Source organism: Leucopleurus acutus, assembly GCF_964270905.1.
Source record: "Leucopleurus acutus genome assembly, chromosome: 9".
In the NCBI taxonomy this organism is placed as follows: Eukaryota; Metazoa; Chordata; class Mammalia; order Artiodactyla; family Delphinidae; genus Leucopleurus; species Leucopleurus acutus.
The window spans coordinates 81,733,870-81,750,840 of record NC_139144.1 but is presented as its reverse complement, the minus strand read 5'-3'; the positions used below and the strand labels follow the sequence as shown (position 1 = coordinate 81,750,840).

General features: G+C 36.3%; 1 protein-coding gene across 1 annotated transcript; it reads left to right on the top strand.

Moving 5' to 3' along the window:
* Nucleotides 1–2,557: 2,557 nt before the first annotated feature.
* Nucleotides 2,558–16,560, top strand: NDUFA5 (NADH:ubiquinone oxidoreductase subunit A5). The gene is made up of 5 exons (XM_082846797.1): nt 2,558–2,654; nt 2,962–3,006; nt 7,139–7,255; nt 12,419–12,484; nt 15,601–16,560. The coding sequence occupies exons 1-5, from the start codon at nt 2,634–2,636 to the stop codon at nt 15,700–15,702; spliced, it is 351 nt and encodes a 116-aa protein (XP_082702923.1). The 5' UTR covers nt 2,558–2,633; the 3' UTR covers nt 15,703–16,560.
* The last annotated feature ends 411 nt before the right edge of the window (nt 16,561–16,971 follow it).

Below are 16,971 nucleotides of genomic sequence, written 5' to 3'. Positions count from 1 at the left end.
AATCTAGTGTGTCCAAATATATATGTCACCTTTGTAGAAGTAAATGGGTACATCAGATGATTTGTTCCAAATCAATAGTTACTTTATGTATGTGTTTACATCCATGCACATGTGTATCTTTAAAATGCCATTGACACATGCATATTCATTACTGTATATTTACTCTGTCCTGAATTGTAATAGTGGATGATTTAAATACTAGAAGTTGGAAATTATGATGCAAGTTATGGTAAAGCCTAATTCTTGGGTAATCTGAACTGGAAAGATTATATCCCCATAGCTCATGTTTCTAGGGGCAGCTATTCTAAGAGAAGAGAGGAGCATATGATCAAGCTAATCTATTACTCAGTGTCAGTTTGTGCCCAAGGGGACAAAATTCAAATCCACCCATGGCTTTCAGTCATAGGTTTTGCACATCTTCAACTAACTACTGTAAAATTATTCCCCAAAGTGATTATACCAATTCACTCCCATCAGCAGTGTATGAGTATTCCTGTTGCTTCACATCCTTGCTAACACTTGGTATTGTAAGTCCTTAATTTTTGTCCATAAGATGGCAGTAAAATTATAATTAATTTGCATTTCCTTGTTTAACAGGGAGGTTGAGTCCTTTTCATGTCTGTTGACTCATCCTGTTTCCATTACTGTCAATTATCTAGTCATTTTTTTGTTTATTTTTCTACTGCATTCACTAAAAATATATTAGTTGGGTGCCTATTATGTACCAGGTACTATTTCAGGCACATGCGATATGGTAGAAAATAATTTCCATTCACATATGGCTTATATTCTAGAAAGGATGATACCCAAAAACAATATAAGTAAGATAATTAGATAGCATATTAGAAGTTGCTAAGGGCTATGAAGAAAACTGAAGCAGAGAAGAGGGTAAGGAGTGTCTTCGTGGCAATCCGCAATTTTAAATCTCATGGCCAGGGCGGGCCACACTGGGAAGGTAAAACTGTGCAAAGATTTGAAAGGGGTGAGAGAGTGAGTCATGCACCCATCTGGTGGTGGTGGAAGGGCTTTCCAAAGAAAGGGTTAGAAGAGCAGCTACCTGAGTATAGAGAAGGGGGCTAGAAGGTTAGGTCTGAGAGGTGAGGGGCAGAGGGGACAGTCATGTGAGACATTGTAGGCGATGCAAGAACTGTGGTTTTTACAGCTTGAGTGAAAAATCATGGAAGAATTTTGAACGAAGTATTTTCTAAAAGGATTATTCTAGCTACTGGGTTGAGAATGATAACAGCAAAATAAAAAATAACAAAATCACTTGTGTGGTTCTGTGTTCCATGCACTGAGTCAGGCACTTTACATATATTAACTCATTTAATATATTCCAGAGAGGTAGGCAAGAATGGAAGCAGGAAGACCTGTTCTGGTTATTAGTTCTTTTTTTTTTAAATTAATTTTTATTGGAGTATAGTTGCTTTACAATGTTGTGTTAGTTTCTGCTGTTCAGCAAAGTGAATCAGTATACATATACATATATCCCCTCATTTTTAGATTTCCTTCCCATTTAGGTCACCACAGAGCACTGAATGGAGCTCTCTGTGCTATACATTAGGTTCTCATTAGTTATCTATTTTATACATAGTAGTGTATATATGTCAAGCCCAATCTCCCAATTCATAGTTCTTTTCTTACTGATTTATGTTAAGTTCCTTACATGTTCTAGGCACCACTTATCTTTTGGTGATTATATGTGGTTGCAAAAATCTTCTCCCATTCTGTGGGTTGTTTTAACATTTAAGTTATATATATTCTCAATTTGTTGTGCTCTTCTCCCATTGACTTTTTAAGCAAATGCCCTTTTTAACTCCAGTCATCCCACAATTTTCAGTTATTTCTTCTTCCCTGCTACCATTGCACTTGGCACAAACCTCTTTTGGAACACTTAACAAATTACTTATTAATGCATGTCTTCGTCATTGTTCTGTAAATCTCGCGATGTGAGATGCTGTTTTACAAACTATGTCCCAGCAACTAACACATAACGGGTGTTCAGTACATGTTTGTAGAGGTAAGTGAAAAAAAGGGGTATGGTCCGGTATCACTTCACCTGGGAAAATGAGAAAATGGATGTTGTACTTCAGCGAGTAAAATGAAAGAGAAAAGGCTTGCGATGGGAAGTGTCCTCTGGCTCTGCTTTGCCTCATAAGACTGAGGATACTGAACTAACCTTTGCACCTAAGAGATCACTTAGACGATAGCTCCACGACCACCCTCATTTTACTGCACACTACGCTGTAGAAGAGAGGAATTCACCAAAGGTTAAGACTAATGCAGGCTCCTAGAGCGACTATGACCTCAATCTCCTGGTGTGTTTTTGTAGCTTGGAGGGTTTCCCCCAACCTTTGGGTAGGCAGGCAGCGTGAGAGGGACAAGAACTGAGACATAAGACACCTAACGTAACCTTTGCCCCACCCTCCTGGTTTAGAGGCTTTGTGCACTCATTGCGCATGCGTCACTTTTTCTTTTAGGAATGGGCGGTGCAGAGCCTTTGCGCCGGTAAAGAGCCTTAGGGGGCGGGGCCAAGCTGTTTCCAAGGTGACGGAATGGCGGCCTCTGTGGTGGATTGAGCGGGTCTGGGCGAGTTCCCAGAGGGCTGCGCGTCCTGGTTGCTCGGCGCTGTCATGGCGGGCTTGCTGAAGAAGGTGAGGCGGGTGGAGGTCACTGACGGAATTTAGACTGTGGGGATGGAGTCAGCCCGCGGGTGGTGGCCGGAACTGTCACGGGCTTGGCGGTGCTTCTGGGGGACTCATTTTGCTCTGCCCTTAGGGGTGACCAGTTTAGCGGCTCCGATCGGAGAGGGAGAAGAAAACTCCGAACCAGCGGCTTTGAGAGACCGGTAGCTGGTTTTAGGCCGGTTTAAGCCAGAACAGTAGTGGTTTTGCTTGTCTTAGCGTGGGTACGCGGGGAATTGTAGTAAACAGCATGAATCGTGTTTTGTTTTTTGAACAGACCACTGGCCTTGTGGGATTGGCTGTATGTGAGAGTCCACACGAGGTATGTACCTCTTTTCTTCCTTCCTGAGTTTCCAAGGAAGCCTAGAACCCTGCGACCTTGTTTCTTCAATGGTTAACGGGATACGGATATTGCAAGCCCCAGATTACAACTCAGCGTGAGCTCTGGAGTCAACAGCGGTATTCAGTACTTGGTTTATCTGGTACCACGTTTTTGTTTGGTTGTTTTGCCATGATCTCTTTCTCAAACCATTTTCTTGTTGAGTTTTTCCGTGGCATTCTAGTGGCTCACTGGTACTTTTGCGAGTGTCTTCCCAGATCTGTATCGCCATTTCCCACCTTTTCCCCCGCCTCACCTTTTCTTAGGTGCCTTAGATTCTGTACAGTTTCGATTACCAAAGATAGCGGCCTAGCAGTTGCCGCCTTTTGTCATCAGTTTTCCCTTCTAGTAGGTCTTTCCCGTCAGTATTCAGACATTCTTCCATCAAAAAAAAAAAAAAGACCTCCCTGGATCGTTCTCCTCCCTCCTATAATCGCGCCATTTCTCTCCTTCCTTCCCTTTTACAGGTAACTCAAAAGTTATCTGTACTTAACGGTCTCCTATTTCTCTTATCCATTTTGAAGGCACTCCAGTCAGGCTTGGCCAGAACTGTTCTTTTCAAGGTCACCATGCTGCTAAATCCGATGGTCAGCTCACGTTTCTCATCTTTATTAACCCAATAGCAGCATTTGACTTATCTGGCACTGTCCATCAAACACTTTTCTGTGCTTCAAGACACCTCAATCTCCTGGTGTGTTTTTTTTCCCCTACTTCTTTTGGCCTTCTCCTTTTCTGCTTATCCCTCATATCCCTACTTCTAAATGGTGGAGTTCTAAGACTTTGTTCTTGGGTCTTTTCTCTATTTGTATTTGCTCTCTGTTGGTGTCTGGACCCATTCCGATGGTTTTAAATACCACCTACACACTGATAACTCTTGGGTTTCCGTGGCAAGCACACTGGCCTCTCCCTTTATGGAAGTCTTGTATATTTCATTACTTAGTGGACATCTCCACTTGGATGTCAGGCAGGCAACCTAAACTTAACATGCCCCAAATTGGGTTCCTGATCTTCTCCCTAAAACCTGCTCTTCTCTCAGGTTTGCTCATCTCAGTGAACAGCAGTTCCATTTTTCTATTCACTCAGTCAAAAACCTTGAAATCATCTTTCATTCTTTTCTTTCTCTCACATCCCACATTGGGTACTTCAGTAAATCCTCTGGGTTCTACCTTCAAATTATATCCTTTTTTTTTTTTGCGGTACGCGGGCCTCTCACTGTTGTGGCCTCTCCCGTTGTGGAGCACAGGCTCCAGACGCGCAGGCTCAGCAGCCATGGCTCACGGGCCCAGCCGCTCCGCGGCACACGGGATCCTCCCGGACCGGGGCACGAACCCGTGTCCCCTGCATCGGCAGGCGGACCCCCAACCACTGCACCACCAGGGAAGCCCTATATCCAAATTTTGATTACTTCTCACCACCTCCTCTACCACCGTATTCTCAGCCGCCATCATCATGGCTGTGGATAATTGCATTTGCTTCCTAACTGCCTCTCCATGCTTTTCACTGCCTCAGTTTGATCTTTTTTCAACAAAAGTCAGCCTGCTAAAATGTGAGTCAAGTCATGTGACTCCTTTCCTCAGAATTCACCACTGCTTTTCCATTTCACTCTAAATACAAAAGTGCTTACAGTGGTTCTCCAGATCACTATTCAACGGACTGTATTCTACTGATTTATCTTGTATGTTGTCTCTCTCTACTGGACTGTAAGGTTATCATCAAGACAGGAATTTTTTATTCTTTTGTTCACTGCTAGAACTATGCTAGCACATGGTATGTGCTCAGTAACTAATGTTTGTTGAGTTAATGTCTTGTACTCGTTATGAGTTCATAATGCCTTTAGACTCATTGTCTAAAACTGAACTCATGGTTTTCCCTTTCTAAATCTGTTTCTTCCACTGTGGAGTATTTTTCTTGATGATATCAAAGTCTTTCTACTCTGCAGGCTGGGAATTGGACATCATAGTTGATACTTCTCTTACACTCTTTTATCTTCATGTTCACTCCAGCGATGAATTTTGTTGATCCTTTTCTATAACAACTCTCCATTATGACCTCTCTTTTTTTGTCCTACTATTATTACCACAGTTTAGTCCCTTGTTCTTGTGTAGAGAATTGCAACAACCTTGTTACTGGCCTTCTTCTCTGTTGCTCCTTTATCCTATTCTTTTAATTCACTACTGCCAGATTAATTTTTCTGAAGCACACATCTAATCACAATTTCCCTAAATCTTTTAATTGCCCACATAATAAAGCCCAAATGCTTTAACTTGCCATGCAGAACCATATACAGTCTGATTTGCTTTTTCTCCAACCTTATCTCCAAAGCATTTTCTCTGTGTCCTATATTCTAGCCATGTGCTGTCCAATAAAAATATAATGCAAGTCATAAATATAAACCATGCTTGTAGTACAAAATTTTCTAGGAGTCACTTTTTTTTAATAAGGAAAAAGTTAATATATTTTATTTTACCTAACATATCCAAAATATTACCATTTCAATATATAATCAATATAAAAAATTAATGATATTTTATAGTCTTTTTTTCATACTAAATGTTCAAAATCCAGTGTGTAGTTACACTTAACAGCACATCTTAGTTCAGATTTGTCACATTTCAAGTGCTCAATGGTCAAATTTGGCTAGTGGCTACTATATTAGACAACACAGTTCAAGGGAAATAGAACTATATAATAATTACTTTACATTACCTGTATTTTCTGCCATTCAGTCCTCTGTATATATTCTATGTGTAAGATTGCCTTTTCTAACATTTTCAAATGTCTAAGTCCTACCATCCCTCTAGGTCTATCCCAGATGCTGCCTTTTCTATGAAACCTTCTCTGACATCTGCTGATGTGACTCTTCTTTCCCCAATAGAATAATAATGCTAACATTTATTGAAACTTATGTGCGCCAGGTACTGTTCTAAGTTATACAAAATCCTATGAAGCTGATATTATTAACATCCCCATTTTAGAATCCATGTCTCTTACCAGGCCTTTCTATTGTCATGCCCTTTGCTAAAATTGAGAAGAAATGAGGCTAAACCACCCCTAACTCACACTCTCACACACACACACACACACACACACACACACACACACACACACACAATTTAGATTATATGTTATCTAACAAGCTCTACATTAGTATAGTAAAATACCCTCTATTACAGAACATCATATTCAAATATAGAAGTAATGTCTAAATATGCAGAGTACTTTTTAAGAAAAATGATTCTTAGAGGCCCTTAAGGTTGGTTTTGTTTATTCATATATATGGTGAACATATATGAATGAAATTAGGTATTAGCATCTCCGGTTTCATACAATTAAACTAAAACAAATTTCAAAGAAATAATGAAAAATTCTCATCACATATGTATATTTATGATTATACTTAATATTTATGAACTGTGAATTAGGGTCTACTATAACAACTTTTTATCGTATGACTTTACTGCTGGCTGCTGTATTGACCTTTAAGTTCAGTGTGCTTTAATATGTGCTGCTTTAATATGTGCAGTGACTCAGTTTTCTTGCTGCTTTTTTCTGTTGAGCCTGTGGTGAAATCTTCACGTCGTACCAACTTGATCATAGTCACTAAGCATAAGCACTGAAGTATCATCACTACATTCCGTTAAATTTGATCATACTGATAATATACTGCTTATATATTTTTCTATTTCTATAGAAATCCAAATAAAAAATTTTTTAAAAATCAGAATTTGCGGTGCTTAGGACCTCAATTTGAGACATACTGATTTAGTAAGTGATTTAATTTACCAAAAAGATTGTTAGCAATAAGTTAGAATGCAGTTTTATTTTTGTTATCATACCTTTAACTTCTGTACAACTTTTGTCATACATACAAATATGAAAAGTTTCCATCTTTATATTCACATTTTTCCTAAGCTGTAAAGGGATCGATAGGCATAGACATGAAGAAGTTGCAGCAAGGAAAAGTTAAATGCTTTTTTAAAAAATAGTTGTGAATTTTTTTTTTTAATAATCGGTGAGACTTTTTAAATCTTTGGTGACATTTTAAACTGGAAATTTGTATTTTTTGTCTTTTCAGAGGCTAAAAATATTGTATACAAAGATTCTTGATGTTCTTGGACAAATCCCTAAAAATGCAGCATATAGAAAGTATACAGAACAGATTACAAATGAGAGGCTGAGTATGGTTAAAGCGGTAAGTAGCTAACTTGATTTTGTTTTCTTGGATGTATGGTATCCAATGCAACATTTAACAAAAAAAAATAAAAAATTCAGTTGATTACTTTTTGCATATTCTGCAGACTCTCCTTTCTATTCTCCTTCCCTTCGTGCGTTTCTTCCATCCTTTCTCCCTTTCATTCATCAAACTCCTGTTTATTGAGTACTTTTTATATGACAGTCACTATAAATACAGGAGTGAAAGAATAAGATCAAGTCCCTTCCTTAAGTTAACATTATAGCTTTCATTTATCTCTCTTACCTGTCTAATCCTTTATTGATCTTTTACTTCTTATCTATAGATATATCAATCTTATTTCATTTTTCTAGTTTTAGAATAGAGAAGAATGAAAACAAAACCGAAAAAAATATGTATATTGTGTTTAACAACTGTCAGGAATAACTGTTTTAAAAAGTGCTTTGTTATAAAAAGAAGAGGACCAAGTTAGTCTCTTAACTACCAAAAATTATATTGAGCTTTGTTATGGACAGAAAGTTTGTGTCTTCCCAAATTCATATGTTGAAGCCCTAACCCTGCAGTGTGGAGTAATTAAGGTTAATGAGCTCATAAGAGTGGTACACTGATCCAGTAGGATTAGTGTCCTTCTAAGAAGAGATACCAGAGAGTTTGCATTCTCTGCGATGTAAGGACACAGCAATAAGGTCGCTGTGTGCAAGCCAGGAAGAGAGCTCCCACCAGAAACGGACTCTGTCGTACCTTGACCTTGGACTTCCAGTATCCAGAATTGTGAGAAAATAAATTTTTCATCTTTGAGCCATCCAGTCTATGTATGGTATTTTGTTATGGCAGCCCAGGAAGACTAATACAAACATTTTACAGCTTCTGAATCAAAGGCCCTAGACAGGCACACAATAGACTGCTGCTACTTCTTTTATACCAAACTATATTGCACTGTTGTTAAATTTCCACACTAGCAGTTATTTCATGGACTTTTGTAATTATCCAAAATAGTGTTCATAAACTCCAAAAGTTTAGGACCACTTATACATGTAATAAGTGGCCCTAATATAGTTTTCTTATTATTAGATCAACAAACTCTGTAGTCCAGAGAGAATTCTTACATTTTCTGCAGGTATATGGCAAAACAGTGCAATTCGATTTGGAGCTTTTATTCTTATCTTGGCAATTCTGGAAGTAATTCACAGATTACAGGTCTCTAAAGGGGAAATTAACATTTCTTTTGAATTCATCTTTCTTTAAGGAAAATGGGCTTATGCATTTTTTCCCATCTCATAGTAAGAAATTTCTTTTTCTTTTCATGAGGTCAGTCTCTTCAACTGTCTTTTATTCTCTGCTTTCCTTCTCCATAACCGTCTTCCCCTTTAATCATTTCTTCTCTGTTTTTCTTTTAGCCTTCCATTTTATTATCATCTTTCAGTTAGCCTCAAAATGTGTTTAGCTTTTTCCTACCTTAAAAGAAAAAGGAAACTTATCCTTATATTTTCCTTTACTTTTGCCAATGTCACCCAAAGAAGAGTTCACTGTCATTGCTTTCACTTAATAGTTCTAAAATTCTTTTCTCTGACCTAGGCTGTTCAGTTGCCTTATAACTAAATTGGTCTGTGTTTAGTTCTATCATATTTCATTATATGCCCCACACTGCCAATAGAGTTTTTTTTTCAATATGTAAATCTGATCATGAGATCTTCCTGCTTAAAACCTTACTGTGGTTTCCTGTTCAGTGTTTCTCAAAGGCTGAATTTAAGGATTTATGCTGGGCTGATTGTGTGAAACTCATCTAGCTACCTTTATCTGCATGATTTTGACGTATAGCCAGGTTTGGGAGCCACTGGCTTATAGGATGAAGTCTTTAGCATGGTATGGAAGCCCCCCCAAGATCTGGCTCTAAGTTATCTTCTCAGTCTTATCTTGTCATTTCTTGTTTTGTACACTATACTTCAGTAATACCAGACTCCTGACAGTTATGTGAGTTCCATGCAATTTTATTTTTGGTTTCTTTGTATTTTCTCTTCCCTCTTCCTGGAATACCCTTACCTTGTATGCCAGGCAGTTCTTACTCAGTCCTCAAGATCCATCACTTCCTCTGTGAAGCCTTTTATGTCTTCTGTACTAGTCCATAAACTACTTGTGAATTGCATTCATCTTTTTATCCCAAGAATCTAGCTTAGTGCCTGACACTTAATAAGGTCCTTAGAAATATTTGTTTATCCAAAAGGCTGTATACAAATAATTTTTAAAAACACCAAGCGCTATGTAATAGCTGTATTGCTGAATGCTGTTTGATAAAATTAACACAGATTTTTAATCCCGCCCATAGAGCCATGGAATCTTCAGGGAATATTGTAATGATTATAAAGGGTCTAAGTCTAAAATGGAAATAAAAGTAAATATTTTTTTCAGATTATACTAGGGAGATAGTAATAGCATAGTGGTGAAAAGCATTGGTTTGTGGTCTTTCCAAAATTTTCATCTCAGCTCTAATACTTACTTTGTGAGTTGGCATACTGCCCATTTTCTCTGTCTCAATTCCCTCATCTATAACTTGGATATAATAATACCTGCCTTGAACACTTGTTGTTAGGACTGAATGGGTTATATATGTACAGTGCTTAACATAGGTGCAAGCATATAGTGAGCATTCAGTACATGGTACCTTATTAAGCTTGGTGGCATTATGCCATTAGTAAATAAAACTCACATTATTGACCCAACTTAAGTAAGACAAATTTTGAGTTGTTTTCCCAACACAGGCTTTTCCTGAGTTGAAAATAATGTTGAATATTCCTTGCCTTCTCTGCATTCTCCCTCCTGGGTATCGTGACAGTGACCAGCTTCCCTGTTTTGTTATTAATTTTTGGCTTCATAGCTCAGTCATTTTGAGTTAAACAGTCTTTCTCAAACATGTTCATCTGCTTTGTTTCCCTCTCTTTTCTAACTACTTTGTATTTATTCAAGAAACACTTAATGCATGTCTATCATATGCTACGTATGGTTCTGGGCATGGAAGCTAGTGCCTACATGGCAATGAACAAAACATAAAAATCCCTGCCTTGGAGATTATACATTAATGATGGGAGCCAAAGAAATAAATAGGAAAAATAAGTGAATAAAGAAGTACATTCCAGGGCTTCCCTGTGGCGCAGTGGTTGAGAGTCCGCCTGCCGATGCAGGGGACACAGGTTCATGCCCCAGTACGGGAAGATCCCACATGCTGCGGAGCAGCTGGGCCCGTGAGCTGTGGCCGCTGAGCCTGCGCGTCCGGAGCCTGTGCTCCGCAACGGGAGAGGCCACAACTGTGAGAGGCCCGCGTACCGCAAAAAAAAAAAAAAAAAGTACATTCCATAGTGTGTTAGAACATAGTAAGTGCAGTGAAGGAAATTAAAGAAGGAAGAATGGTGTGTATGAGGGTGATGAGGGGTGTTACAATATGTATTAGTTTTCTATGATTGCTGTAACAAATTACAACAACCTTGGTGAGTTAAAATAATAGAAATTTATTGTCTTATATTTCTGGAAGCTAAAATTAGTATCAGGGGCCAAAATCAAGGTGTCGGCAGGCCTGTACTCCCTTTGGAGGCTTTAGGATAGAATTCATTCCTTGCCTTTTCCAGCTGTGGTGGCTTTTGTTATTCCTTGGCTTGTGGCTGAGTCACTCCAGTCTTTACTTTTTCTTCTTCCATGTGTAATTTCCCTCTGCCTCTCTCTTATAAGGACACCTATAATTGTATTTAGGGCTCACTCAGATAATCTAGGATAATCTTCCCATTCCAAGATCCTTAATCACATCTGCGAAATATTTGCCATATAAAGTAACATTCATAGATTCCAGGGATTAGTTCATGTACAGTTTGTGAGGCATTATTCCAGCCTACCACAGTATAAATTATCAGAATGGTTCTCACTAAGAAGATGTATGAGCAAAGACTTGGTTGGAAGTGGAGGAGCAAGCCATAGAGATATCTTGGGTCAGCCAGCAGATGCCCTGAGACAGATGCCAATTCCTGTAGAAAGTAACTTTTTTTTTCTCCCTCTTTTCACTCCATTTATAGGCCAAGAAGCTACCCTATTTACACCTTATTTACATATGCATGTGTATATATAGATCATGGTTTCTGGCTCTCAAAAAGCTTGGTCTACTAGAAAATAAATATATGTCTTTGAATGTTCTAGTTACTATGTTAACATTTTTTTTTTTTTGGAGTCAAAGTGGGGAAGCACAGTGGCTATTTTATTTTTAATTATTTTTTTTAACTTCTTATTTTATATTGGAGTATAACCGATTAACAATGTTGTGATAGTTTCAGGTAACCTTTTATTGAAGAATAATGTGCATAAAGAAATGTGCAGACATTATAAGCATAGAACTTGATGTATTTTCACAAAGTAATCACACATGTCAACACTAAATCAAAAAAGAGGACATTTCCAGAATGCCAAAACCCTTTCTTGTTCTTCTCAAGGTTACTACCCTCCTGAAGATAACTATTCTTCTGACCTCTAACACCACAGATTCATTTTGCCTGGTTTTGAACTTTTTATAAGTGGAATCATCAATATGTATTTGTCTGGTTTCTTTTGCTTAATAATATGTTCGAGAGAATCATCTATGTTGTTGCATATAGTTGTAATTTGTTCATTCTCATTGCTCTATAATATTCTATTATATTCAAATACTACAGTTATTCATTTATTCTCTTATATATGGTCATTTGGATTGTTTCTGGTTTGGGGATGTAATTTATGCTGCTGTGAACATTGTTGAACATGTCATTTGGTTAATGTATTATGCATTTCTGTTTGGCATATACCTAGGAGTAGAGTTCTGGGTCATAGGGTAGCATTTATTTTTAATGCTAATGCTTAAGAGGAAATATAGGAAGTACTAAGAAAATAAAGTATTATTTTAAAATCCATATTTTAGAAAAACTGAATTAAACATCATATTCTTACCCTTGATAAGCACATCAATAAACGTTTAACACTTTTAATATTAAGACAGAAAAGCAATAAAATAGTAGAGAGATGAAATGGCTCTTAACCAGATATTTGGTAAAAATTAGCAAGGGTACAATGAAAGAAAAATTAATTATATTTGTCATATTAAGTGCTTTTTGTGCTTCTTTAACTATTTTTTTCTTTTTTTCCCTTAAATTATAGGAACCAAATGTTAAAAAATTAGAAGAGCAACTTCAGGGAGGCCAAATAGAAGAGGTGATTCTTCAGGTAAAGAAAAGTTGAATATTCAGATGTTTAGCTTCAAATGTTCAAAGGCACAATGTTATAGAGGTACAAAACTCACATTCCAGAAAGAAAGGAAAACTAAACTTTTTAATTTATATCAATTCATCCAATAGAAGACTAACCACATAAGAAAATGCATACTCTGACATATGTATGTCAGTTAAATATTTATCATTGATTATAATTTGAATTTATGAGGCTTTTGTTGGAAGTTTAGAATTTAATTAGCATGTTCTTGTTAGCCTTCCCTTAGTGCAAATTAGTAACACAGTATTATTGCTATTTGAATAATTATCTTTTTAGATACATATATTTTTACATTTTAAAGGGTTACTATATTTTTAATATGGAAAAATACAGATCTTTTGAGTCATAAAATTAAAATGTAGTTTTGACTCTTGAAGGTTAAATTCTTAAAATATGTTTTTGTATTTCGTGTTTTGTAATTTATATTAAGGTTTTTACTCTGTCATTTGTTTTTAGTGTTTTTCTTATATATTTCTTTGAGGTTTTTTTCAAATAAAAGATATTAACCTTAAATTTTTGCTATATATATTTTTTTCTTTTTTTAGTCTGTTCTTTGCCTTTTGACTTTAACTATTCTCTCCCATATGTAGAGGTTTTAAAATTTTTTACTTGGTCAAATCACTCTCCCTCTGTCCACTCCCCTTTTAATCTCCCCTCCTTCCCAATATTATATATAGGTTTAGAATGTCTTCCCCTTATAAGGTCTGATAAATGTTTAATTCTGTTTCATGTAATTTTTACGTTTTTCATATTTAAAAAAAAGTAAACATTTTTTTCTTACATTTTCTTGCTTGATTTTATCAAAATCTCTTACCAATAGACATAATATATAAATTTGAAAGAATTGTTAGATGGCTCTGTTAAAAGAAGAATGGAGTATTCAGACAGCTTTCTATAAATGTAGACTGTTTCAGTCATTCAGAGGCCTATTTTCTTGGCCTTCCTATTCATTTGCCAGGTTGGATATGGTACTAGATAAAGTGTTATGGGAATTTAATGCAAACTTCTTATTATTGTCTTCCTTCTGTTCCTCTTTCTTTACCTGATTTCACTTTGATCATAACTTTAGTTTAGCTAGTACATTAATTTATCATGCAGTTATAGTCTTAGGGTACATTAAGTACTTTTACGTTATCTGTGCAGTTCTCAAATTTTCATGTGCTATGCTAAGGTTAAATTTTAATAATGCTTTATTTAACCCAGTAGATCTAAAATAATATCATTGAAACATATCATCAATGTAAAAAATTAAGACATTTTACTTTTTTTTAATACTAAGTCTTTAAAATCTGGTGTGTATTTTATACTCTCAGCACATCTGAATTTGAACTAGCTACATGTCAAGTGCTCACTCAGTAGTCACAGGTAGATAGTGGCTACCGTACTGGACAGCCCATTTCTAGAGGGACATATGAGAGGAATGAGGAAAGGGTAGTGTGTCGGAAGCCAGAGAAGAGGGAGGGAGTGGTTACAGGCACCACATGCCAGCTGAGTCCAGCTCCCTGAAGTAGGGCTGACTTAAGTGGTGTTCAGGGGTAGGAACCCTCCTCAGCATGCAGTGACTTTTTGGGGGCATAGAGAAGGCATGAATGTTCAAGAGACAAAAGTCAAAGGGCATTCAGAGAGAGAGTCATCCTTAGGGATTGTTTTAATCAGTATATTCTCATTTCAGCATTAGGAAATACCTCTACCCCCAGATTTCTGTTTATCTACTCTTTTTAACTCATTGTTTATATACATTTAGACTGTTGCTGCTAAACATAGATTGGCTGTTTCGCACCACTGGCATAAATGAGGCATTGCCTTTTTTTTTTCCTTAGTCGTGGCTTGCGGGCTCCTTAGTTGTGGCTTGCCGGCTCCTTAGATGTGGCATGCGAACTCTTAGTTGCAGCATGCATGCGGGATCTAGTTCCTGGACCAGGGATCGAACCCAGGCCCCCTGCATTAGCAGCTCAGAGTCTTAACCACTACACTACCAGGAAAGTCCCGAGGCATTGCCTTTTAACTGGAGAATTATAGCCTCTGATAGAAACTAAGCATTCATTCTGTGTTTGAATTCTTTCTCTGATGTCCTGACAAGTGTTCAACAGTGTTCTTCTTCTAAGTTGGCCAGAGTTGTCATAGGTCTTTTTGCTGTGGAAAAAATGTGAAATAAGAAGATAGCTAAACAGGGAGATCAGCTTGGTGCTTTGTGTCCACCTAGAGGGGTGGGATAGGGAGGATGGAAGGGAGATGCAAGAGGGAGGAGATATGGAGATGTATGTATATGTATAGCTGATTTACTTTGTCATACAGCAGAAACTAACACACCATTGTAAAGCAATTATACTCCAATAAAGATGTTTAAAAAAAAAAGATAGCTAAAATATATTTGTTAAATGTGTTGTAAATTGTGTTTGAGAGGAAAAATTAAATGTAACATAATCTGATTAAGGAAATTGATTTGATTGATCAATAAAAATACAACTATTGTATTCTCTTACACTTCACAGATCACAATTTTACAGATTGTGTGTCTAAAGGATTATGGATCATGAAATCAGTTTAGGTGGATTGTGACTAGTATTTTTTTTTTTTACATTCAATAGAAAATAGAGTGTATGACAGCTAGTAAAGGTGATGATATTTTTAGTTTTGTTTTAGTTGTATGTGTATCTTGTGGATCCCTTAGTTAAAAAAAAAATGTTTTTAAGCAGTGGGCCATGGTAAAATAAAGTTTGAAAGCCATTAACATAGATTAAGAGACATACTTCTTCAGAGAATTTGTAGTCTAAATGGTGAAACAGACAATTAAGATCAAAAACTCACCAACTAAACTTTTGAACACTATAAAAGCAAATTTTAATCAAATAGAAGAAATCAAAAGCCATCCTTTCTTACTCATGATGATTGTGTAGCTGTGAGAATTAAGGTAATTTAATTAATGATGTTCAACATGTGATGGTGGAACAGCTTATTACGTATTAATATGAAAGAAGTAGCTCTACTAGTTTATATTTCAGTTATTAGCTGTGATAAATATCTATTAGACAATATAATCAAACGATCTTTTAAAAATTTCTTATTAACAGGCTGAAAATGAACTAAGTCTGGCAAGAAAAATGGTGCAATGGAGACCATGGGAGCCTTTAGTGGAAGAGCCTCTTGCCAACCAGTGGAAATGGCCAATATAAACATCATTAAATGACTTGTGTGTTTATGGGAAACTGATGTAATTAAATATTCTGTTCTATTAAAAATATTTCCATATTATTGACATCTTACAGTCAAGAAAACTGATACAGAACATATATAGGAAACTTGATAAAATCGTTGATTATGTAATAGGGACTTGTGAATCGGTTTTTGATTTGTAGAGCATTCATTCGAATTATTTCAAAAATATTTTTTAAAACAGAAATGTTGTGGGAAGATTTGAAAGTTAATTGGAAAAATTCCTATAGATCTCCAATGCAGGGGCCATATTCAAAAGGTGAAGTATTTTTAGTAGTATCTTCAACACATCATTTAACTTTTATTATTCTGAAAAAACATAAAAGGTACCTAATTATTATTATTGTTTAAACAAATTTATAGGTCACTGTTTGAAGTGAAGTAGTAAGAAAAATACCTATCAAATTAGAATTCATTGTACACTTGAGAAAATTGATTTGGTATTTGAAAGAAAAATTTTTCTTTATAGTGGTAGTTGGAAAAACTTTTCCTTTTGTCTCATTTTTAAGGAAGTTAGCTTTCTGGCCCTTTGCCTTTAGTTTTCTTGATCAACTGAAGTACAGTAGGATAGAGATAGAATTTCTGTAAAAGAAGAGACACTAAGAGTTCTTAAAGTTTATCTGACTTACAGATAGGCTTATATTCAAAACATCTTAGTTGTATGGTTATAACTTCAAAGTGGAATCATTACGTAGTTTTCACTAATTTCCAATATGAGTGCAGCTGGGTATCAGACAAGATAAATGCTGTTCAAAGAAAGAAGTAGTTTGGTAAGTTTAAGGTTAAACAAAAATAAAATTACTTTTCATATGTCCTCACCTTTTCTACCTAGCCTCCTATCATTTCTAAGTATTTAAATTTGGTAGTTCTTACCTTCAAAGATAAGAACAAAGTACTTTTGTTTCTTGTGTGTGTATGTGTGCATGTATATATGTGTTTTGCTATCTCTTGTGGCCAAACAGAACCTTTTAGAATTTTTGGAATGAGGGAAAAAAATGTATTTTTCTTTTTTTACAATATTTCTCCCCTTATATAGATGCAAATTGAATGCTAAAGGAATATTTAAAGTGGATTGAGTTAATTTTTAGCAGTCAGACTGCAAGAGGACGCTTCTATGTGGGAAGTGGGAAAAGCGTTTGGGGACGAGTCCAGGGGCTCTCATTCCCAGGCTCTAGCCACTACCGTGAACTCAGTGACTAAGTCGAGGCACGTGGTCAGTTTCTCAAAAG